This window comes from Melospiza melodia, chromosome 9, assembly GCF_035770615.1.
Source record: "Melospiza melodia melodia isolate bMelMel2 chromosome 9, bMelMel2.pri, whole genome shotgun sequence".
Classification (NCBI taxonomy): domain Eukaryota; kingdom Metazoa; phylum Chordata; class Aves; order Passeriformes; family Passerellidae; genus Melospiza; species Melospiza melodia.
This window is the reverse complement of record NC_086202.1, coordinates 32,279,090-32,304,054: the sequence shown is the minus strand read 5'-3', so window position 1 is coordinate 32,304,054 and position 24,965 is coordinate 32,279,090. Positions and strand designations below refer to the sequence as shown.

The following is a 24,965-nucleotide window of genomic DNA, read 5'->3' as shown; positions in this document are numbered from 1 at the left end:
TGCAAGGTCATTCAGCTCCCCAGCAAGCATTTTTCTTAACTAAGTGAGGCAGCAGACAGACCCTTCAGTATTTACCACAGCCTTTCCTTAGCAGTAAAATCCTCATGGGAAGCACAGCTGGACAGCCAGGGAGGAGGGGATGGCAGCAAACCCCTTCTTGGCTGTGCCTTCCTCTCCAGCTCTGCCTTTCCAAAAGCAGAGGTCCAACTAGAGGTAGTACTGAAAGTTACTAGTCTGGCCTGAATGGGGGGGAAAATCCCCTACAAGTCACCCCAAGGGGCTTCTTTTCAAAGTTAAATGCAATTTCTTTGACTTTTTATGTGCACAGCTCTACCCTGTACTCCTTCCTTGTGCATCCTCCTGGTAATGAACCAGATGCACTTTAAAAAGTGAAGAAAATATGTTAATATCTCCTCTTAAGTGGAAATTTCCAGAGGCCAGCTGAATCCTTCCTCAATAATTAATGCCTGAAAGCATTTTCCTCCAGTTCTTATTTAAATGGAAATAGCTTTGGTGTCTGATATTGTGGAGCTGCACTGCACTGCCTGGTATTGCTTTACAGGGGAAGGTGTTCCAGGGGAAACAGGGAAGGGTTTCCAGGAGTCTGCCTTCCCTGGGACCTTGTGGGAGAATCCCAGTTGCTGTGTCCCAGCCCTACAGGAACCACAAACATCAGGCAGATCTAATTCAATTTATTGATGTGTTTCTTCTGCCTGAGTCACAGCGCGGAGCAATAATCCAACCTCTTGCTTGGTTGCCTTGAAAAGCTTTTAATGCTATTTCAGCAACTGGTAGAATATTCAAAGAAAATAAATCCTCCTGGCTTTATTATTCAGCTCAATGCTGTGTGTACAGTAGGTGAAGAAGTTATTTGCTAAATGTTTTATGATGGTGATTATGTAAGTAATGAGCTTTTACGTTTTGGCACCAGAGAGTACCAGAACTGCGTGGAGTACTTTGGAACTTGATGTAGGAAGGAAGCTTAATTTGCAAATTAATCCAGTTTCATCTTCCTGCTGTGCCCTGTCATTACAGAGGACTTAGAGGAGCTTCCTTCCTACATCAAGTTACAGAGTAACTTCTGCAAATTAATTTGCAGATTAATCCGGGGGAAATGTGACAATGAGTTTTATTTTTTACAGCCAGGCTTTTCCAAGTCTCTTACCTCAAAGGTAAGGTCTTAGATCTATGTAGAGATCCCTGAATAAATCAGATTTTCTTAAAGATGTCTTTGGTTTCTGTCAACATCCAGCTACAGGAATTAGTGGGCTCTGTGAGAATAACACACTAAAAATGTGGTTTTGTATGGAAATAGATTTGCAGTCCTGCTAATCTGCCATGTGTATCATCTGCATCTCCCTCTGAATGCTTACAAAGCAGGAACTGGAGTGTACACATGCATTTTGTTTTTTATTTGAGCCTTTATTTTTTATTTGAGCTTTATTGACTAATTTCTCAGGGTTCTTTCTGAGTGAATCTAATTTCCAGGCATGCCCAAAATCTCCTGGAAAATTCTGGGGTTCTTAATTCCTTGCTGGAAGGAGTTACTCTGTACTGGAGGCTGCGCAGCCAAACCAAACTGGAAGAAATTTCTGAAATGTGGGCATTTTGAACCATGACAGGACTGGCTTCCTTTCCCCAGGCAGGTTGTGCTGTAACCACAGGAAGGGTTTGGGTGGTGAGAAACACTCAGTTATTGTCTTCTCCTTTAGTTCTGCTTGCTTATAAATGTCACATCCTGTTCTTCCCAGGGTGGAAGCTTAGCAGAGGTTCACATTTTCAACTTGTCATTAATTTTGGATCAAAACCATGGCTGCAATAACCCCCAGGGAGCTGCATTTCCATGCTGTGGTGTGTGGGCATTGCACGACCAGATTTTGGGTTGAGATTCAGCCTCTGCCCTCACAGCTCAGCCTTCCCAATAACCAGGCTGAAGAGTTATTTTTTTCATGAATACACACACAAGGAAATGTGAATGTGATGTCAGCATGTGCATTAAACCCACCTGAGAGTGAGCATGCTGGCTGGAGAGAGCAGTGTGGGGCTGTGTGTAATGCAGGGTAAAAATATGGAACTGGGGATGAGGGATAGTGGTTTGCCAAATTTGAAAATTGAATTGTCTGTTAAAAGCAACAAAAAATATTATTGCTTTGCCAAATTTAAAAATTGAATTGTGTATTAAAAGTAACAAAAATATGATGGCTTTGGAGATCGGACCTGTTTTGTTGTTTTGTTTTTTTTTAAGTATGAGTTGAGCATTGAAGTGTTTGGCGAAGATGCCACTGAGTTTCTCCCCTAGTTCCTCATCCCTCCTCTTTTCTTTTTTATTTTTTTTTTCCCATCCTCCAGGAGACAGGAGTGGGTGGCTCCCAGCCCCTGTGCCAGCTTTGCCCCCTGTTCTAGGAAAGGTGCAGTTCCATTTCTCTGGTGGTTCAGAACTTGAACTCGTGTGGTTGTGCAGGAGATGAATGGAAATGTTTCTTGTGAAAATGCAAGGTTTTAGTTTAATACTGAGTGAGATACTGAGGACAAGGAACAATGGCCATAAACAGAGGGAGTTCCACCTCAACAGGAGGCAGAACTTTTTTCCATGAGGGTGGCAGAGCTGCCCAGGGAAGGTATGGGGTCTCCCTCTCTGGATTCATCCCAGTCTCACCTGGAGGTGCTGCTGTGTCACCTGCTCCAGGTGATCCTGTCTGCACTGGATCATCTCCAGAGGTCCCTTCAGCCCCACCTCTCCTGTGATTCTGTGAATTCCTAATCATCCCATCCAGAGCAGCTGATGGACAGTTACCCAAGCTTAGTTCTCAAAATAAGAACTTCATTAAAAAAACTCAGTTGTGCTGCCTTTTTCTCCCCCAGCATCTCTTCCTTTTCATCATCTATATTTCTAAATGTGCCTTTCCTTCATGTGCCACAGACTTGAGATAACAAAGCTTTGTGCCAAGTGAGCCAGGGCTGCTGTGATTTGAAGTAATTATTTGGTAATTAATCGTTTTTGTTGCACACACACACACAGAGGTGAGCAGGATTATTCCAGCAGTGGGAAGAAAATCACAGCAATAACTGCATTTAGTGACCATTTCAGTGCAGACATAGCCATGGCCGGCTTTAACTGTTACACTGCCTTTTTAAATATAAAAAAAAAAAAAACAACCCAACAAACTTCTGAGCTGTTTGATAAGGAAGCTGGATTAGAAGTGGAGCCTTTCTCATAACCTCTGCTCCCTCCCACGCAGAGCAGCAGCAGGAATGGGCTGCGGCCAGCGCGGTGGTGGCACAGGGCCAGTGGCATGGCCACTGCTGAGGGCCTGGCCTGCAGGGCCTGTCCTCTGTCCCCACACAGCTGCAGAGCTCAGGGCAGCAGCTCCTGCCTCTGGAGAGCAGCGGGAGAGGTCCCTGCTGGGCAAGGAGAGGTGCCCATCCAAGCAGGCTTTGGTGTGTGCATGAATGCTGTGATAATGTGCCAGCCCAAGTCACCTCCTGAGCAGAGCTGTGACGTTAAACTGTCCCTGCAGATACCATCTGAGCTGGCCATTCTGCTGGGTGAATCTCAGCCTGATACCTGAGCTGAAAATATCTTTGCAGCCGTTTAACCACAGTTTCCTTTTCAGCTTTCAGAGCGGTGGTGGTCACTGGGCACTCACAGATGCCCTGCCACCAGCAGGGTCTGGGTGATGTGTGGGGATTTGCTGCAACTAAAATCTTAAGCAAAGCAGGCTAAGGAAGCCACAAAACCTCTTGGGGCACAGGGTCAGTGGTGGGGTTGTTGAGGGCATAGCTGTGAGAGAGGCAGGCGGTCACTGAAATAAAATGGGAGAAGAAATGAAGAAGGTGGAGGAAGCTGCAGGGTGGCTAGGCAGTGACAAAGTCACAAAGTTCAAGCCAGGCCCTAATGCTATTCCCATCAAAATGGAATTATTAGAATAAGAAATTTTAAGAAGTGAAAGAAGTTAGGCTGAAAAAGAGCCATCTTCTCCTGAAGTAAAAAGTCCAGCATCCTCATATTTTGCAGTTTTTACAGCACTTTCATTCCTTCAAAGTACTGCCAAAGGGTTTTTTTTATCCTTACTGCTTTGGTGGCTGGTCATGTCTATTAGCTCTAGATTTAGTCACCTTGGCAATACCTTAATAAGTGATTTTGAGCATTCTAGGCAGTGGCTGCTGTGCACTAAAGCAGAAGATAGTTCTGGCTGTTTGTCACCCTTTTTTGGAGCTGCTGATTGTCAGGATGCAAAATCCCCTCTGCCACTCAGCTGGTGAGACAAAATGAGGCTTTTCCCTCTCATCCCTGGAAGCCTTTAAAGCAGGATCTTGGTTTCTTTGCCCAAATTTGCCCACACACCCTTGGGGTCATGCAGGAGCTGGCTCCTGGCGTGCCAGCTGAGCTCTGATGTCATGGGGTGACTTCATGGGGACACGGTCCCCACAAGCTTTTAGCAGTGCTGAATTAGCAATAGTGAAACTTTCCAAAACAAGTGGTGTTTCAAATACCTCTCACATGGCAGCATCTGGTGTTCCCTGCAGTCCTGACGTGGTTTCAGCCCCCTGAGTCCTGCACTGAGCCTTGGTGGTTCTTGCCCAAAGGTGCAGCAGGGAGCCCAGTCCTTGCTGGATTCTGTGAGAATTGCCAGGAGCTGGTGGTGAGGGATGCAGCTGTGCCTCTCTGCAGAGCAGGGTGTCTGCCCAGTGCCAGAGGGCAGGGAAGGATGGGATATTGGGAATTAGGAATTGTTCCTAGCAGGGTGGGCAGGCCCTGGCACAGCTGTGGCTGCCCCTGGATCCCTGGCAGTGCCCAAGGCCAGGCTGGATGGAGCTTGGGATGGTGGAAGGTGTCCCTGCCATGGCAGAGATGATTTTTAAGGTCCCTTCCAACACAAAGCAGTCTGTGATTCCGTGATGTTGCAACCTCCTCCTGCGCTTTCTGGCAGAAAAGAGCAAAGAGCCCAGGGTGAAACCTTGATGAGCCCAGTCAGTTCCAGGCTGTTTTAGCACAGCTGGGTTTATTTTTACCTCCCTGGCTCTGTGTGGGAGGCTGGGCTCCCTCCTGCATGGCACGGTGCCGTGCTCCCAGCCTGCCAGCTCTGGCCTTGGCCCTGGTGGCATCTCTGTGTCCTCTCCTTCCCACAGCACCAGCGAGGCAGCGAGGTGACATTAAAGCCCTGGAACAGCAGATAAAAGGCCCTGGCTGTATTTATTGAGTGTTACAGATAAGTAATCCACTCTGCTGTCAGTGTCTGCAGAAACAGCAAATAAAGTATACATGGCCCTTGCTTTGATGTGATGAAATCTCCAGAGGACACTCACTTCAGTGGCTCACAGTGCAGCTGGAGCTGAGTCTTACAGTGGAAAATACAAGATTTTCATGTCTTCATGCATTGCTTTAAAAATATCACTATGGCTCTATGCTGGGCAATACTGTGTTCTGAAAGCTTGGGTTGTTTTGTTGTTTTTTATTTCCAAAATGTTATTAAAATCATCGTAACCGTTTTTGTTGGAAGGGGAAAAGTTAATAGTTATTTTGTGGTTTCATACCCAGCGTTAAAACAACAGTCTGGTTTTCATTTGAACCAATAAAAGTATGGAAATTCAAAATGAAGGTTCTCTCCATGTCCTTAGATCAACTTGTTGGCCTTGCTGAAATGCATAATGGATGGAGCAGGGGAAAAACCTCAATCCTACAACTCTTAGCTTTGTTTTTGCACATAGCTCAGCTTTTTTTGTAGCTGCTGGATTTCAAATTTGACGTCACTTTCTTGCCTGTCTTCTCAAGCTATAAAAACTTCCTCCATTTGGTAAATGTGCAGCTGCTCAGAACCCAGTGAACCACAGACCTTTTTTTTAAGAACCTAAGCAGTAGCGAAGGAAATTAGTTGGCAAACACAAGTCAGTAATTGAATTAATGCACTTTCAAATTTTGGGGTGTAACTCTGACTGCTGGGGATGATGGGTTTTAGTCAGTTCTGGTTTTTGGTGTGGTCAGAAAGAGACCAGAGGCACAGCTGGGGCACAGAGAACCCCAGGCAGCCCCAGGGGAGCAGCCCTGGGATGGGGTGCTGGGGGATCCCCATGCCCAAGGATGCCCTGATGTGGCCCCAGTGACCTGGGACAGCTGCCCTGAGCCTGGCCAGGGCTCCAGGGCCCTCCTGCTGCCAGCCTGCAGGTTCACTCCCAGCTCTGGCTTAGCCTGGGACAGGGCAGGGCCGGGTCGGCAGGAGCGTTTTTTCACAGAAAGGGTGCTCAGACCTTGGCAGGAGCTTTGGTGTCCCCATCCTGCAGGTGTCCCAGGAAGGGCTGGAGGTGGCACTCAGTGCTCTGGGCTGGGGACAAGGTGGACACTGGGCACAGGATGGGCTCCATGGGCTGGCAGGGATTTTCCAGCCTCAAGGATCCTGTTTGAGCTCCTCTGGGGTTCATGTGTCACCAGGTGAGCAGCCTGTCACTGTCCCCAAACACCTGCAGGTGCTGGGTACTGCAGCCTGTCCTCAGCCTGGCTGTTATCCATCTCCCCAAGGCTTGGAAAAGTCACTTCTTCCCCAAGCTGTTCCTTCCCTGGCCATGGGAATGAGCTGCCCTGGCTGGTTACAGCCCTTGGGTCTGGGAGGTTTCAGCTCTGGAGCTGCCTCCCGTCCTTTTTCTCCCCTGTCCTGGCCTGCCCAGCTGGGCTGGTGTCCTTCCATCCTGCACTTCCCCATCATCCCCTGGCCAAGCACCACCTTCAGGGGCCTGTTTACACCTGACAAAATCTCAGTTTATCCTCAATCCAGCTATCCAGCATCCATCCTTGTTGCAGTGTGGTGTAATCTCCTGTTTCAGTTATCCTGGTTCTTTCCCCAGGTGTGCCAACAACCTCTCCCATCCCCTCCCTTGCCCCTGCTGAGTGCTGCCCCTCAATCTTGGCATTCCAGAAAGGGGCTGTGTGATCAGCAAAGTTCAAAAGATTCCTCTCAGTCCTGGAGGGACTTTGGGCCATCCAGGTGTCATTTGTCCCCTGAGACTTCACCCCCCTTACCTGGTTGGTGGGATCCCTACCCCTTCCCTCCCCCTCTCCCCGGGGTTAAAACACCTGCAACCACGCGGTTCTTGGTTCTGTTGGAGCCGTTGCTGCATTCTGAGGCCTGAGTGCTAGGAATAAAGCTCTGGATCCAAACCCTCCAGCAGAACCCGACTCCTTTTTCCTTCACCATCCCCTAAAGCCTTTCCACCAGAGGTAAACCTGAGCTCCTGCTTGCCTGGACTTGTCCCAAGCACCCAGCTGCAGCATCCAGCCAGCCAAAGGTGTCTCTGAGGTGAAACCACCACACACCCAGCCAGCCAAAGGTGTCTCTGAGGTGAAACCACCACAGCTGCCACCCTTGGTCAAGCAGCAAGGGTCAGATGAGCCCAGGCACGTTCCATTCGGCAATATTGGGATTTAATTCCAATAGTTTGGCGCCCAACGTGGGGCTGTTCAACCCCAGAGACATCCTGGTGACCTCTGACACCTCCTGAAGGCAGCTCCATAAGGACATGGTGGCTCTCAAAGCAGGTGCTGCAGAGTCAGCTGGCCACCCCAGCTCTGGCAGCACTGAGTGTTGTGAAGGTTGTACCTGCTCAGGGGTTCCCTGTAATAAACCTGGAGCAGATTCCCACCCTGAGGAGCAGAGAAGCTCAGCTCCATTGCATGGAATTTGGAGGAGGTCTTGTTTATGTTCCTTTCCCCAGGGGAAAAGGAGTAGCCAGAGCAACCTGGACAAAGTGTGGTGCTCTAGATGGGATTTTACTTTACATTTGCTTGCTTATAGGACTTTTCTATTCTTTTGGAGCACAGCAAGGATGTGCAATGCAGTGTGGTTATTTGTGGTGGCTGTAAGAAGGTGGTGATGGACATTTGGGAGCCCAGCTGGGCCCAGCTCCTTCCTGAGAAGGGACAGAGGGAGGGTTCTGTGTGGGATCTGTCCCCTGGGCTGGGTTTATGTGTCCAGCAGCAGCTCTGTGCCCTGGCTCAGCTGGGACAAGCCCCAGGGAAATCTCTGCTGCTGCTTGGAGGAGAGCCCTGGATGTTCCTGGGTGCTGGCACCACGTTAAGCTCAGGAATTTAGGCCAGGGAACACTTCCAGCAGGGAGGGATGGGCAAGGTCCTCTCCTTCTGGCATCCTTTCCTCCAGGGCAGCCCTCCAGCCTGCCCCACAGCCCTGCTTAATCCCTGCCTCCCCTCCAAGCCAAGAAATCCATCCCCATGAATGTGAATCCATCCCCCTGTCCTGAGGGCGGCAGGAGCTGCAGGGAAGCTGTGGAAGAGGATGGAGGCGAGACAGGCCTGAGGAGCCTGGGTCAGCCTTTGAGCAGCACAGAAATTTGGGATGGAAGCCAGAGCCCTGCCATGGGTGTGCCAGGCTGCTCTGGGCCTTTGGCATGGCACCCAGGAGCCCTGGGTGGGTCCCAGGGGAGGAAGAAAGCGGAGTGACCTTGGGGTAAATCCTTCTTGGGAAGATCTGAGTGCAGGGTGAGAGGCAGCTGCACCCCTCAGCTCCTTCTCAGAGGGAGAACTGGAGAGGCAAAGGGAGCTTCTTCAAAGCCCTTCATGCTCAGCCAGTCCTGCTTCCTCCACCACCACCTACAGATGCCTGTTTCTCCTCCTTTCCTCTCCCCAGGTTTTGTGCCTTGGTCAGTGCTTCTTTCTGCTCTCTCAATTTCTCTGTTCCCCAGCAAATTTATGGGGAAAATGTGTGAAAAAACACCCCAAGTTTTTTCAGGTTTTTTTCCCCTTGGAGACATTTCAGGGTGGGTTTCTGGTGGGATTTGAAGTGGAATCTTGTGACAGTGTTCACAGGGGCTCTTGGATTGGGGAAGAGACGAGGATCTGACTCCATGTTTCAGAAGGCTGATTTATTATTTTATGATATATATTAATTAAAGCTATACTAAAAGAATAGAAGAAAAGGTTTCATCAGAAGGCTAGCTAAGAATAGAATAGGAAGGAAAGATAAAGGGTTGTGGCTTGGGCTCTGTGTCCAAGCCAGCTGACTGTGATTGGCCATTAATTACAAAAAACCAACATGGGCCAATCACAGATCCACCTGTTGCATTCCACAGCAGCAGATAATCAATGTTTACATTTTGTACCTGAGGCCCCTCAGCTCCTCAGGAGGAAAAATGCTAAGGAAATGATTTTTCATAAAGATGCCTGTGACAGAATCTGACTTGTGATCCTCTGGTGTGCTGGGCATTAGATCAGGCTGGTGGGGGAGACCCACCAGGAGCCCCTCAGCTGGGAGAGCTGGCAGGATACAATCCTGTGCCATGACTTTGGTGAGCCTGCCCCATTGTGGGGTGAGCTGTTCCTTTCTTCATGCAACATCAGCTGAGCTGTTGTCTCTGCATGTGCTGCTCCAGCTCCAGGAGCCTTGGACATCCGTCCAGTCACAGGAGGAGAGACATGGGACTGAACTCCACAATTGGCCAAGCTGGTGGATTTCCCTGTGGCATGAAATTAAATAGTATTTGAATGCTCACCGTGGGGCTAATGCTTCTTTGTGCAGCTTTTTATGAAGATTACAAAATTGCAGCAAAAAAGCAGATCTTGCTGTAATTAGAAGATAGAAGAGTTAATCATAGGGAGGAATTAGGATTCATGCTTGCTCTGAAATTTTCCAAACTGCTTTAAAATTCCTTCAGCTGAAGGAGCTGAACTTCACTACAAACCTTTTGTAGGCTGAAGTGTGGTTTTCTTCATTCATTTGAATTGCAGCACAGAAGTCACAGGGCTCTTCTCCCCAGAGGTTCAAGAGGCTCTGAGTTCATTTTGTTGATATGTGAAATCATTTTGGTACTTGTCGAGCCATAGGACCATTTACTTGATGTCCTTGAGGCAACCCAAGCATTTTATTGCTGTTTATTCACCCTTTGAGATAAAATTTGAAGCAAAAAGTCACCAAAATCATCAAAATTTCAAGTTAGAAGGGAGAGCTGGGTGATGAACCCCCAGCAGCTGGGGGAGGGACACACTCCACATAATGCACCATTAAAACTTCATGAAGAGGTGTCCCAGAAAAAGAAAAAAAAAAAAAAACAAAACAAACAAAAAAAAACCCCAAACCAGAAAAAAACTACAAAGCACTGGGCTTAATATTAAATTCTTAGTTTTAGCAGTCTGGTCATTTTCAGGAAGGAATAATCAGCTTAACCGCAGCATTCCCATATTTAATGTTCTGAGCGGAGAGGGATTGTCTGATTTCCTTTTCCCTTTTTTTATTTTTTTTTTTTTCCTCTCTTTTCACAGTAATTAATGAAAGTCAAAAGCAGCAACTGGAATCTGTGAGCTACTCATCCCGTTATGCCCTGGGACTGTTTTATGAGGCTGGCACGGGGATTGGAGTCCCCTGGGCCGCTCGCTACATCGCCGATAATCCCTGCGTGCGCTTCATCTCCATCGATAACAAGAAGCGCAATATAGGTCAGTGCTCCCATTATTCCCCTTAAACACAGCCACAATGGAGGGTGCAGAGCATGAGAAATGCTGTTTAATTGAGTGTTGCTGCTCTGAACAGAGGCAGTGTTTAACTCCAGTGTTCAACTCCCGGCCGCGGCGGATGGCGTTTCATGTCGCCTTTGGCCTGTAATGAAGCACACAATGAGAGCGGGCTGGCCCTCAGAAAATCAGCCCCCAGCACATGGTTTATGTTACTGCCTTTATGAGACCGGTGTCAGGGGATTGGAGACATCAAAATGTTGCTATTCCAGGAAAGAGCTGGGGTTCCTTTGTTTAAACACTGGTCTGTGCACTCGCCCGTTTGTCTCCCGTCACCCAGCTCCTGCTCTCTCCTCACGGCTTGGAAGCAAGAATGACTTTGGGTAATTGGAGCTGCTCAGCCCAGTTCAGAGTTGGCCAGGCTGCTTTTGTGACCACGGAGAGCCCCTGAAATGGCGGCACGTGCTTTGTGGGGCTTGGAGAGTATGCCCCCAAGACAGACCCTTCTCCTGTCTTTCTGGAGGATGGCAGCTGGGGAAGTGTGTGTTTTATTTATTAAATGTGTTTCACCTGCCAGGAGTGGGGTAGCATAGAATAGCTCAAGAAAAAACACTTGCAGACCAATCAGAGTAACAGAATCCAGCATGGTTTGGCTTGTGAGGGACCTTAAAGACACAAAGTTCCACCCCCTGCCATAGGCAGGGACAACTTCCACCATCCAGCCTGGCCTTGGGCACTGCCAGGGATCCAGGGGCAGCCACAGCTGCTCTGGGCACCCTGTGCCAGGGCCTGCCCACCCTCTCAGGGAACAATTCCTAATTCCCACTATCCCATCCTTCCCTGCCCTCTGGCACTGGGAACCCATTCCTGCTTGTCCTGTCCCTCCATCCCTTGTCCCCAGTCCCTCCCCAGCTCTCCCAGAGCCACTTTAGGCCCGGGAAGAGGCTCTAAGATCTCTCCAGAGCTTTCCTTTCTCCAGGCAGAACACTCCCAGCTCACTCAGCCTTTCCTTGTAGGAGAGATTCTCCCTCCCTCTGTGCAAGGACAAATTTGTTGTTTACCGTAAGAATTTAGCCTGTTGATCTGACAAAAGAGAAGAATGGCTGGACTGGCCAAAATAAAGATGCAGACGCCCTGATGTGCTTTCTCCAGCAGGGACTTAGGTGAATATGTGAAAAAAGAGCCTAAGGAAAGCCAAATAATAGAGAGTGATCTTTTTTCCTCTGGCATTGTCTCCTTGTTACTGACAGCGTTCAGCTGGAGATTTTCTTGCATCTGAGATTCTGTTTCCATTGTTGTGTTCAATGAAAAATACCTGATAGTTAATAGCACCTGCTGATATTATCCTTACCATTGTCAAGCAGGAATTCACCCATACTTTCCCCACTTCTCTGCACATGTGGTCTCAAAGCCCCAGCACCAAGAACAGCAAATATGGAACTGTGATGGAATTATCAAACAGCTTTGCTGTCTCCAGATGCAATTGAACCAAGAACAAAGCAATTATTTGGGGCATATTGTTGACAAATACATAGAAAGTACCAGAACATCAGTGTTGACACATACCTTTCTCACTGAAAATTTCCCTTGAATTGTGGGACAGTTCTGTTTATATGAGCAAATTTTTCCAAGAAGAACAAATTGTGTGTGTGTGTCTCTTCCTAGGAGACAGGCTTTAGACAGCACAGGCAAGGGAGGTTGAGTGTGAAATTTATTTACATGTGAAGTCCTGCAATGAAAACACATGAATAAAAAGTTCCTTTATGCTTCTTTTAGCACATATGCAAGTATTTTGCATCTGCATTTTTCTTCCTGTGCTTTTAAGTGTCCTGCAGAAGATTTCAGTGGGAGGCACAGGAGCACCTCTCTGTCCCTTTTAACTCCACACCACTCATCACCTTCCCACTCCTTCGTTCTTCAACCTTGATTATTTGGACTCATTTGAAGAAGAGGATGGTGACAACCAGAAAGTAAACATTCAGAGCAAGCAGAATTGCTGGGTGAGGCAGCTGAGATCTTCCAGGGCAGTCATCATTCCCTAAAAGCCATCACTTTCTCCAGTTGTTTCTTCACCTGATGTTCCAACAATAAATGGAGGCTTATCTCACCCTCACTGCCTCTTCAAATAGTAGGTTTTTAATAAACAGCCTTGAACAGCAGAGATCCAGAGAAAATAACTAGGTGGTAGTTGTTCCCTGCAGGAGGTGTGGAGCTGGATGATCCTCAGTCCATTTTATGATTCTATGGTCCCGTGAGCTTTCTGCTGAGGGACTGATATAACATCTCCCTAAAGCAGCTAGTCCAGCCCTCAAAGGCCAGCAGCAAAGGCTGTTGGAAGCCCAGAGTGTCCTTGTCACTTGTGTGAGATGTGGCAGTCCCTGCCTCGACTCAGTAAAGCAGAGACATCCAACTCGTGGGCGTTGCACCAGTGAAACCCAAACCGGCCTTGTTGCTGTCATCACGCAGGGTTTGATAAAGCAATTATCCCTGATGCCTCAATTCCTGGTGTAACCAGGAGCCTCCAGGAGGGAAGGCTTTTCCCAGCAGCTGAGGATCCCAGCTGCTGTGGGCAGAATCCCATGCCTGCCTGCAGAGGTGATGTTACGTAAGGGAGAGCCCACCAGAAGCGTGTGCTGAATTCCCCGTGTGGCGTGCATGAATATTAAACACTTTGTGGGATTGGCTGCCTCAAACACCCCATCCATATTTATACCAGGTCGGGGGGGACAGTGGGAATTCTCCAGCATCAATTATTTCTGGAATACTGCAGTCTTTGCATCTCTCTGCATTCCAGGAGGACTAAAGATAGATGACACATCAAAGGGGAAGTGGTTCCTTTCTTTTGCTCCAGGATTGTGGGGTTATGTAATTTAAAGGGAAGATCTGCCTTGCAGGTTTTTTGGCATTGTATAATTCCTGGCTATCCTCTTCAATTTTGAAATAGAGATTCCTTTCCTTCCTGAAATAAGAATTTTTAGGAAGATGAAGGAGTTAAAGAACTATTTAAGTTCTTGCCTTGCTACGCAGCTGGTTGTGTTGTAATCCTCTGCCAGCCCTGCCTGCCTTTTAGAAAAATAATCAGAAACTGTTGGTAAGGCTAATGAAATGCTGAGTTTCTGAATATGAAAAAGTTAGTGCCATTCTTTCCATGACTCCTCCCAAATGTGCCTTCTCACGGAGTAGATTTTATTCCAGGGAGAATATAGGACCTTAGGAACCACAGGAATTTCTGAGGATAATGGGGAAGCTTGCTGGCCCTCTTCCCAAGCAGCAGCATGGCGTTGTGAAAGTGACCCTCCCCCTCTCTTGCTTTCTAGGTTAGTAAAGTTAATCACTGCTCATTTTTAACTTTTAGGTAGGGTTTATGAGGCCTGCACATTGACTTCTCTGTTGGCACCGTGTGAAGCCTCCCAGGGAGCAGGGATGCAGTTCCAGCCTGTCTGGAGGTGTCCATCTCTGCCGCTCTCCATGCTGCCCCAGCAGCATTCCCTTCTTCCAGAGTTTGTTTGATGTGGAAAAACCCTTCCCCTCCTGCTACCCTGGACTAGAATGGGGTTCAGATGGCAAAACACAGCTCCCCAGGAAGCTTAGAAATCCCCGAGGGTCAGGAAACAAAAGCACTGCGGTTTTTATCGGGATCCGTTACGGCTCCAGGTTTTGGGCAGGAACGTGAGAAAAATACACAATGCTGTTCCCCTAAAATGAGGAGAACACTCCTGTGGGAGATGTGTGCCTGTCACATCCATGGACAGTTTTCTGCTGGAGACCAGGTTGTGACCCTTGGATGACCCCTGGACACTCCAACAAATCCGTTTTGGAAAGCTGGAATGTGTCACCTTCCCAGAGGGGATCTTGAGGATCTGGTTTCTTCAGTGGCAGAGCAGAGATAAGGAGTTCACCAAGCTTGGTGCCTAACAGCCAGAATGATCAGCAAGTGTTCAAGCACCTCTTTCTTTGTGTATTCCTGGGTCAGAAAACACTGGTTTGCTGAAAATAAAATCTTCTTCTGAGAATGTGCTAGTCCAAACAAAGGTCTAACCAGGAGAGGCTTCCCAAGGAGGGATTTGAGGGAATCACTTGATTGAACAACCAGCTCAGCTGAAATGCAGCATAACCCACATCGTGTCCTGCTCCATCCTCCTCATTGGGGCACCCAAAAATCCCCTAATCAGGCAAATTCTCTGGCTGCTGGTTGTTAGGCTGTCTGTAAGGTGACAAGCCAACATGCCAAGGGGACAGGAATCATCTGCTGCAGAGAACAAAGCCTGGCCCTTTCCAAGTCTGCTGGGATCAATGTCAGCACTTGAGCTATGATTTCATAGATGAGAGCAAATTTTTCTGATAGGACAAAGGCTGATGGTTTTAAACTGAGGGAGGGTCGATTTAGATGAGATAAAACCACCAGTTTTTTTACAGTTAGGCCCTGGCACAGATTGCCCAGAGAAGCTGTGGCTGCCCCAGGATCCCTGGAAGTGTCCAAGGCCAGGCTGTTGCAGAGATTCTCCTCCCTGACTTGTGTTCTCATTCCATGTGCTTTTTCCCCATCTGGAAGAACAGAGTGGTACCACAGATATTTTTGCTCTTACTGACTCCCAGGCCAGAGGCACAATTGTCAGCACGTGTGGAAGGCAGATGTGAAAGAGCAATGCTTCAAAAGCACCTCTCCTCTTTCTTCCTTTCTTTCTTGCAGAGTCTGCTGAAATTGGGCCCTCAGTGGTGGTGCACACCACTGTGTCCTTTGGCAGCGAGCACCTGGACTCAGACCCCGCCGAGGTGCAGCAGATCATCCTCAGCCACCTGCAGAGGGTTGTGCCCTCCCTGCCTGAACCCAGCAGCATCAAGTGCCACAGATGGAGATACTCCCAGGTACTCAGCTGGGAGGACCTGCTGGGGACCTCATTTTCCATCCTCAGGGAGCAAGAGGAGAGGGGATGGTTGCTCAGCATCCATAACAAATTCCTCCAGGCAGCCACGAGCAGCATCCAGGGCTGGCCAGCACAGCCAGGTCACTTTTAGCCATTTTTTAACATCTTTGGCCTGGCTCAGCAGTGAGTTGTGCAGCTCTCCTGGTAAGCAGGGGTAGGAGCAGTGTACAGGAAGGAAGTAAATCCCACGTAATTCGGTGGGATTTTCGCTGGTATTTAAAAATCATGACTCAAATACATCTCTGTGCATCCAAAAGTACGTGGTATTATTAGCAAAATTCCCACCCTGCCACAGAAAAGCAGAAGTACAGACGAACTAATTGTTGTTATTTGATTTGGCCCAGCTCAGTTTAACAGAATGTTTTGCAAAATGTATTTAAAAGTAACCTACCTAAGGGTAATAATAGCAAAATGTGCATATTTTGCAGTCTTCTTTTAAAAATCCAAGGAAATTGTTGGTGATTTCCTAAAGTACTGGAGTGTATCTCCATGTTTACCCAAAGCCTCTCAAGTTAATTTACATTGGTGAATTTCAACGTGGAGGTGGATGCAAAATATTTACTTTTAAAGCAGTCCCCTAAATTTTTTTCCTTTTTTGAAGTTGCTGTGGATGGCTGTTGTGGAGTCTGCTCATACCCCTTGATCTGCATCCAATTTGGGAACCTGGTCTGGTTAGCACAAAGTTTATTTTTCTGCAAGTAAAGTTCTGGTGGATTGCAAAAGCAACCTCAGCACTGGTATTAATACTTATATAAAACCTACAAAAGTTGTGGTGTGTTCTCTAAGTTCCTCTTTATCAGTTCAGGGGAGAGTTGGATCCATGTGGCACTCACATCCTCTGAAAAAATTCCTTTGCCCAGGAATTTTCTCCTGGGAAGCTGAGAAGCCTCAAAGAAAAGGAAAACAATTCTTATCTCATTTGCTTCTCCTGTGTTTTGCTCGTGTAGAATGTATTTAAAAATTGTTTACCCAAAAGTAATTATCTAATTAAATTCTGGTGTGACTTGTTTTAACTCATTAGCCAATTACAGCCAAGCTGTGTCGGGACTCTAAAAAGAGTCCCAAGTTTTCATTATTATCTTTTTAACATTCAGTAAATATATTTTTCTGTATTCTTTAGCATCGTATAATATAATATAATATAATATAATATAATATAATATAATATAATATAATATAATATAATATAATATAATATAATATAATATAATATAATATAATATAATATAATATAATATAATATAATATAATATAATATAATATAATATAATATAATATAAATGTAATTATATTATATGTAATTCTATAATATATAATAATATATGTAATTATAAATATTATATAATATTCTTTAATATAATATAGTTTTTATATATTTTATGTTCTTTAATATAATAAAGTAATAAATTAACCTTCTAAAAACCCTAAAATGAAATGCATCATTCCTGCCTTTGTCAGGGTAGTCCCTGCAAATACAATATATCCAGCTCTGGAAAGGGCTCCCAAACCCCATCCAATCCCTGCTGCCAGCCAGGGCTCCGAGTCCAGCAGCTGCTGGTGCCACAAGAGGAATTATCAGCAGCCTGTAATTTGGTGGATGAATGTCAATATGTCTTAGGTTGCAGATAAGTCCGTGTAGGTCAGACCCGTTATCTCGATAAAGAGATCTCTAAAGCCACCCTGTAAAATAATCACTGCCTAAATGAAATATCTGGGGCAGAGCTCCCTCTTTCTCCTAAAGCTCTCTTTACTTTCAATTATAATAAGCTGTTGCCACAGAGGCCAAGGGAACTGATAAGATGGGTGCCTGTTTCCCCTGACTCTTTTAGTTGGGATTTATCCTACTCGTTAATTAAATCCGGCTGTAACATCCTTCACATGGCCAAACACAATCCTGGGATTAAAATGCAGACATTACAATTATCCATGGCAGATGAGGGATTAGGACTTCCAAAATTCTACTGACACTACTTAGCAGCACAGCTGCAGCTCTGGATCCCCTTTGCTCTAATTATGGGGAAGGCACCATTAGCATTCAGAGCCAGCAGCTTCCCAACCCACCGTGTGCCTTTGGCACAGTCACTTTATATGGAATTGCTGAGGCTGGAAAACACCTCCGAGATCTTTGACCAAATATCAGGAAGGGGTAGGAGTTGTTTGGTACAGCCAGCACCAAATAAACACTGGGTAGCCAAAGAGAGAGGACACTCAAAAAAGACTTTTTCTGCCATGTCTTTCTGCATTGTTTGTACTCAACTCGATCAGTGAGAAAAATTCAGGAATAAATTAAGTACTGGTTTAAAACTGGTCTGAGGGAGAAGCTCTGGATTTGCCATACCTGGATAGAGTCCTCTGTTCAGCTGAATAAAGGGTGAGGGGTTACAATTCCTTGGAAGCTGACAGTCCCATGAGGAGACACAGCAATGGCTTACTGGGTGGAAATCCATGGAATGATCAAAAGAAATTTGTAAGAGTATCATGCTTTTTTAGTAGGTTGGACAGCAGCAGCAATTTCTGCATGCAAAGGGTGCTCAGGCCTTGGCAGGGGCTGCCCAGGGAGCTTTGCAGTGCCCAGCCCTGCAGGTGTCCCAGGCAGGGCTGGAGGTGGCACTCAGTGCTCTGGGCTGGGCACAAGGTGGGCACTGGGCACAGCTGGGACTCCAGGGGCTGGCAGGGATTTTCCAGCCTCAGGGATCCTGGGGTTCTGTGATCCTGAGACAGGAGGTTGAACCTGTCTGGGATTTTGCAAGCCCCACTTTGTTGATGTGAGATCACCCTCACAACTTTTCGGATCTCAGACAAGTCATGTCTACTGAGAATCACAGAATCACAGAATCACAGAATTTCAAGACTGGAAGAGACCTATAAGATCATCTAGTCCAGCCGATGTTCTAACTGTTCAACTAGATCATGGCAGCAAGTGCCACATCTGTACAGTTTCTAAATTTCCACACACAATCAAGTTTTACTCTAATTATTCATCTCCCAGAAGTAAATATTTTACTGTGGTGCTTTGATGGTTAATGTTTGGATCTTTTGGAGTGGGAGGCCAGGCTGGACAGCGCTTGGAGCTCCCTGGGATAGTGGAAGGTCCCTGCCCATGGCAGAGATGATTTTTAAGGTCCCTTCCAACCCAAACCATCCTGTGGTTCTGTGATGTGCTTCTCAGGAACTCAGATCTTTCTGTGTGTGTGAAATTCAGGTAAATGAAATACTTCTCTCCCCACTCCCTTTATGTTTGTCATTCTCAGGTCACCAGAGCTGTGCCCAATTGTCCAGGACAGATGATTCTTCACACTCAGCCTCTCCTGATCTGTGGGGGTGATGGATTCACTCGTTCCAACTTTGATGGCTGCATAGAGTCTGCCATGAGCCTTGCAGAGGCTGTGAAGCCTCATTTACAACAATTTCAAACTCAGGCTGCTAAAATTCCTCTAGATTAATTATGAATTTTTGCCATGATGGATCGAATTTGAGTTTAACATCAACATCATCTTGCAAGAAACAAATAAAGGAAAATGTATCGGCGCCCTGGAATAATTATTGGGATGGAATTAAATTGAATTTTCCAGGATCTGTGCTCAGAGTGGTTGCTTTGATTAAAATAAGACTTTCCCTGGCTGTAGGCAGAGGCACAGAGCTCCAGCACTCTTGCCAGGTCTCCTGATACTTTTACAGCCCATGAAAATTATGTCAAGGAGAGGAGCCTGACTTGAAGCAGCACAAAAATCCATGAAGCTGCAGAGTTTATTCACTGGAAACTCCTTATTTTCTCCTTGTTCTAGTGACAGGACAAGGAGAATGCCTTCCTACTTCAGAGGGCAGGGCTGAATGGGACATTGGGAATTAGGGTGGTCAGGGTGGGCAGGCCCTGGATCCCTGGAAGTGTCCAAGGCCAGGCTGGAATTTGGGGCTTGGAGCAGCCTGGGACAGTGGAAGGTGTCCCTGCTCATGGCAGGGGTGGCACTGGATGGGCTCAGAAATTACTCAGAAGTTAACCAAGAAAAAAATTATTTATTCTAAATTGCATTTTAACTTGCTCTTCCTCTTCAGTCACATGTCACAAGTCTAGTACCTCTCTACCGCAGCACTGAAAATAAAATACAGCAGACAGGATTTAAACCATTAGGGGAGTACAATTCAGCCTCTGTTTTTCTTATTTTATCTCTTCATTTCACCCAAATCTGACGTCCTGTGTCACACCAGCTGACCACTGTGATTTACTGCTGCCTTTGGCCATTTCTTGTGGAGTATTTTAAGTGACACTAAGAATTTAAGACTTGTTAATTTTAAAAGTAGGCAGAAAACTGGATGTGAGGCGTGCTTGGCTCAATGGTTGCTCTCTGAAGGGCTGTGATGCTCTTTCAGGGGCTTTGTATCAGCAGCAGCAGTGACAGACCAGTGCAGATGTCTCTGACTTTTTCTTTCACCAATCTCTCAGCTTTGGTCGCCCTGATGCCTCAAAGTACCCAAATCACAGATTCAGAGATGGTTTTTGAGTCATGGGATTTTCAATTTGGAGCTTTTTCAAGTCCTGGTGAGTCTCAAATTGCTCCTTCCTCATATCTCAGAATCAATGGGGTGGAAAAATCCCTGCCAGCCCATGATGCCCACCTTGTCCCCAGCCCAGAGCACTGAGTGCCACCTCCAGCCCTGCCTGGGACACCTGCAGGGCTGGGCACTGCAAAGCTCCCTGGGCAGCCCCTGCCAAGGCCTGAGCACCCTTTGCATGCAGAAATTTTCCTGACAATATCATGCCAGGCTACCAATTCTGCAGCATCCCTCCAGTTAAGATGATTTAGGTAAAACCTGCTTGGTTTTACCTGTTTGTTTGTTTGTTTGTTTGTTTGTTTTTTAAGGTGGAGAGGAAGAGTTGTTGGATGTGTTCCTCTGGGCAGCAGGAATGCTGGGAGCAGGGAGATGTGGAATTCCCATACAGGGTGATGTTTCAAAGAGCCCTCTGTATCCAGAAGGGTGGCAACAGAAAAGACTTGTCTGGTTGATTTCCTGGGATTTCCCCTGATTTTTGATTAAGTGGCAGATCCATCCATTCCAGCCTCTCTCTGCTTGTTCCCAGACAAGGGGGATGGCTCTGTCTGCTCTCATCTGTGCCATGAGCACTGCCTGAAGTGGGGCTGGAGCCTCCCAGCTCCCGGACCACGATGTCCTTGTGTTCCTCATCACAAGGAAAGGCAGGGCCATGGGTTCCCAAAGCCCTCCAGCTCCCAGCTGTGGTAATTTCCACCAGGGAGCATCCCATGGCAGGGCTGGCCTGTGGCACCCTGTGCAGCCACTGCTCTTACTCTGGGATCAGGGAATATGGGAACAGGGCTGCAATGTATGGATCTGCCATCAAAAGTCACATCCATGCAGGGAAAATCCCAGGAAATCAACCAGACAAATCTCTTCTGTCTCCAGAGACTCAGGCCGTGGTTTTGCGCAAGCATATGAAAATAATTTAAGAGATTAATTTAGTTTTGGAGACTTGGGGGTTTTTGTGTTGAGTTTTTTTTTTTTTTTAATTATTTTTAAAAGTCAGCTGCAGGTGGGAGGTGCTGCCCAGCTGAAAGCACCCCTGTGACCACATTTCCTCTGGGTGGAGGGGCAGCCTTGTGCTGGTGCAGCCCCAGACTCAAAGCAGAGTCTGCTGCTGCAGTGCCACCAGCGTGGGGTGTGACACTGCCAGAGGAGCTTCCTCCTTGGGTCAGTGCAAGGAAGAGGAACCTGGCCCTGTGCCACCCTGGCTGTGTCTGGGTCACCATCCCCAGGTGGCACTGAGGGCTCTGGGGCTGCCTGGGCCAGGGCAGCGTGTGCTGGGCTGCAAATGCCAGAGTGCCCAGCTCCAAGGGATGGGGACAGGGCACAGGGAGGCTGTGACAGACCCAGCTGCTCCCAGGGGAGGACCATGGCACTCTGTGAGCACCTTGAGCCCCCGTGCAGAGATTTCCCCGGAGCCAGAGCCGGTTTTGCCTCTAATCCATCCCCTGGCTCAGCTGTGCTGTCCCTAAGCTGCTTTGTGAGGCAGAGCTGAAATCCCAGAGCCTTCTGCTGCTGCTGTGCCCTGATCACTGCAGCTCCTCCCTGGCATCATCCTCCTTGGGATTTGTGCTTCATTCCCACTCTCAGGTGGCACCTCCAGGATCAGCCCCACGGGCACAGAGCAGCCCCTTTGCTGAGGAGGAGGAGGAAGGAGAGTGACTGGCTTCATCTTCAAGAAGCTCCGAGTAAAATTTCTCCCCTGGAGGTAAATAAATTGAAACAGGGGGAGAGTTATGGCTTGTGGAATCCAAAATGCAAGGAGCTCTCAGAAATTTGTAAGGCCAAGCTTGGAATTGAACACAGGATTTTATCTGAGACCTTAGAAAAGGCTTCCAAACTTAGGTGCTAGAAGGGAGAATTTGGATTTGTAGTTTAAAGAAGAGACACATTAACTAAAAAGAAGAAAGTTTAGAGTCTTAAAGATATAAAAATAGAAGTAGTTACAAAGGTAAACAAGAAGTTTAGAACGCAGTACTGTACGTTTGTGTGTCTTAACATGATTGGCTAAGAAAGCTTACACTGTAACATGAGTCCATAAGACAAAATATTTAAAGATTAAGTAAAAAACGTAAATATCCTTGTTTTATTAGTCAATAAATCCTTAAGAAGTCTTATAACTAGGGGTCTTATGACCTTGTAAACCATACAATAAATATGTGAGCCAAACTCACCCTTCCTATTTATGTAAAAGAAGTAAACTACATCATCAAAACCAATTCAGAAGCCCCATCCCTAACTCATTCAAAAATCCCCATAATGTCTCAACCCCAGTGGAGAAATTTCGTGTTGGGTAAAGGGGGTGCAGGGCAGATTACTGTCTTCTTGGAGGCTGTGGTGATGCTTGGAAAGGCTTGTCCTTTCCCAATTTTCATCCCACAGAAAAAAACCCAGCCAGGTGAGTATGGCTGTCCCTCATCCTTGAACATCTGGGGAAGGGTTTTTAGTGCTGAGGGCTCAACCCCAGTGGAGAAGTTTCATATTGGGTAAAGGGATGCAGGACAATTGCTGTCATCTTGGAGGCTGTGGTAATGAAACCCCTGGAGACCCTTGGAAAGGCTCCTGGTCCTTTCCCAGTTTTCTTCCCATGGAAAAACCCAGCTGGGTGTGTGTGGCTGTCACAATGTCTCAGGTTGACTATATGATGCTTTTATTTCCAATCGTCTTCTTCTGTTTATGCTCTCCAACATTTGCCCTGAACCAGGGCACACCCTCACCCCTGAACATCTGGGGAAGGGTTTTTAGTGCTGAGGGCTCGCATGGGTTGAGCACTGCCTCAACCCCAGTGGAGAAATTTTGTGTTGGGTAAAGGGGTGCAGGGTAGGATGCTGTCATCTTGGAGGCTGTGGTGATGAACCCCCTGGAGACCCTTGGAAAGGCTTCTGGTCCTTTCCCAATTTTCATCCCAATTTTCATCCCAGCCAGGTGTGTGTGGCTGTCCCTCATCCCCGAACATCTGGGGAAGGGTTTTTAGTGCCAGGGGCTCACATGGGTTGAACCAGTGTTCAGGAGAAATTTTGTGTTGGGTTAACGGGGTGCAGGACAGGATGCTGTCTTCTTGGGGGTTGTGGTGATGAAACCCCTGGAGACCCTTGGAAAGCCTTGTGCTTCTTGTCCTTTACCAATTTTCATCCCACCTGGGTGTTTGTGGCTGTCACTCATCCCTGAACATTTGGGGAAAGGTTTTTAGTGATGAGGGCTCAACCCCAGTGAAGAAATTTCATGTGCAGGGCAAGTTGCTGTCATCTTGGAGGTTGTGGTGATGAAACCCCCGGAGACCCTTGGAAAACCTCGTGCTTCTTGTCCATTCCCAATTTTCATCCCAGCCAGGTGTGTGTGGCTGTCTCTCATCCCTGAACATCTAGGGAAGGGTTTTTAGTGCTGAGGGCTTGCATGGTTGAGCACTGGCTCAACCCCAGTGGAGAAATTTCATGTGCAGGACAGGTTGCTGTCGTTTTGGAGGCTGTGGTGATGAAACCCCTGGAGACCCCTGGGAAGTCTTCTCATCCTTTCCCAGTTTTCACCCCATGGATGGGTGTCTGTCCCTCATCCCTGAACACCTGGGGAAGGGTTCTCAGTGCCGAGGACTTGCATGGTTGAGACAGTGTTTAACCCAGTGGAGAAGTTTCGTGTAAAGGGGTGCAGGACAGGTTGCTGTCATCTTGGAGGCTGTGGTGATGCTTGGAAAGGCTTCTTGTCCTTTCCCAATTTTCATCCCACGGAAAAACCCAGCTGGGTGTGTGTGTGTCTGTCCCTCATCCCCGAAGCTCTGGGGAAGGGTTTTCAGTGCTGAGGGCTCTCAGCCAGCCCCGTGCGAGCCGCGCTGTGGGAAAACGAGCCCGTTCCGCTGTTCCCCCGCCGCCCGACCGCCGGGCCGGTCACGGGGCCGCTGCGGTGAACCGCAGCTCAGCGTGACATTATCTGCCGTGCTCAGGGCTGCAGCCCAGCCCCGCGGCACCTCCTCCCTCACCTGTGCCGGGCCCGACATCCTTCCTTTCTCAGCGCTATCAGCCGCTCGCATCTCCCCCGTGCCGCGGGCTGCGCACCGAGGGCTCCCTGCGGGGATGCGAGCGCCGCGGGCAGGGGTTTGACCGTGCTTTTTCAGAACAGATCTGGGGGAAAATGGGTTTAAAAAAGTAAATAAATAAATAAAACGTGGTGGGCAGTCAGAGCTGGATATAGGTCAGCCTCTGTCCTGGCAGCTGGCTCCCGAGCCAGAGCGCAGGGAAAGGGGATGAGCTGGAGGGAGAGGAGGGGAAGGGCCACTCTCCCTGTGCTGTCGGATTATGTGCTTTTCTGACCCAGAGATGGGGCAGCTTATTCTTTTATTCTTTATTCTATTATTCTATTAAACTTTTCATTCTATTTTTAGTCCTATGAGAAGAGTGAGACGATACAGATGTTATCATTCACACCATCACAATCAGAAACTGTTTCTGTATCTTTTACAATACACTATAAGTGTTTCTTATCTCTCGATCAGCTTTAGCTGCACTATGCTGTAAATACCTTAAAACTAATCATCTAAAATTACCCCTCGTAAATCGTTTACAAAATATGTTTCATAATTTTATTTCTCTAAAGTATCTAGTCTTATTTAGAAAACTACCTTTAAAAACTGGATTTCTAGCACTATTCCTCTCTTAACAACACCTATCCTATTCCATGACATTTCTAAGCCAGCATTTCTTATCTCAAAGTTGACATATGAGCCTTCTGTTAAGTTTTTAAAATTTTCTATAAATCCATTCCCCACACTTCTCCACCTTTTCCATAGCAGAAAATCCCGGCTCAGCACCTCGAATTTAGCCAGTTCCCGTTTGCAGCAAAGCATTCACACATTCCCCGGCATGGGAGGGATGGAGCCTCGGGAACACGCCGGGACAAAGGGATTTTTGTTCTCGAGCTGCTCCCAGATGTGATGCTGCAATAGCCACGGGCTGTGCGCGGGTGTTGCTCTGTCCAGGGAGAGCTGGAGCGAGTCTGGTCCAAATCAGGTCATCAGCACCCCTCATCCCGGTCATTTGGGGTTTGCTGCCTCCCTCAGCGCACCT

General features: G+C 47.4%; 1 protein-coding gene across 5 annotated transcripts in view; it reads left to right on the top strand.

Annotated features, from left to right (window-relative positions):
- The window catches only part of RNLS (renalase, FAD dependent amine oxidase), an 85,956-nt gene that overhangs the window by 43,472 nt on the left and 17,519 nt on the right, over window positions 1–24,965 (top strand). For 2 of the 5 annotated variants that reach the window (XM_063164100.1, XM_063164096.1), the window contains 3 exons: window positions 10,262–10,435; window positions 15,141–15,316; window positions 18,627–18,949. In XM_063164100.1, the coding sequence (XP_063020170.1) occupies window positions 10,262–10,435; window positions 15,141–15,316; window positions 18,627–18,818 (542 nt within the window). In that variant the 3' untranslated portion in view covers window positions 18,819–18,949. Of the gene's footprint in view, window positions 1–10,261; window positions 10,436–15,140; window positions 15,317–15,976; window positions 16,146–18,626; window positions 18,950–24,965 lie in introns of those variants that run through there. The other 3 variants (XM_063164099.1, XM_063164097.1, XM_063164098.1) reach the window with 2 other exon arrangements.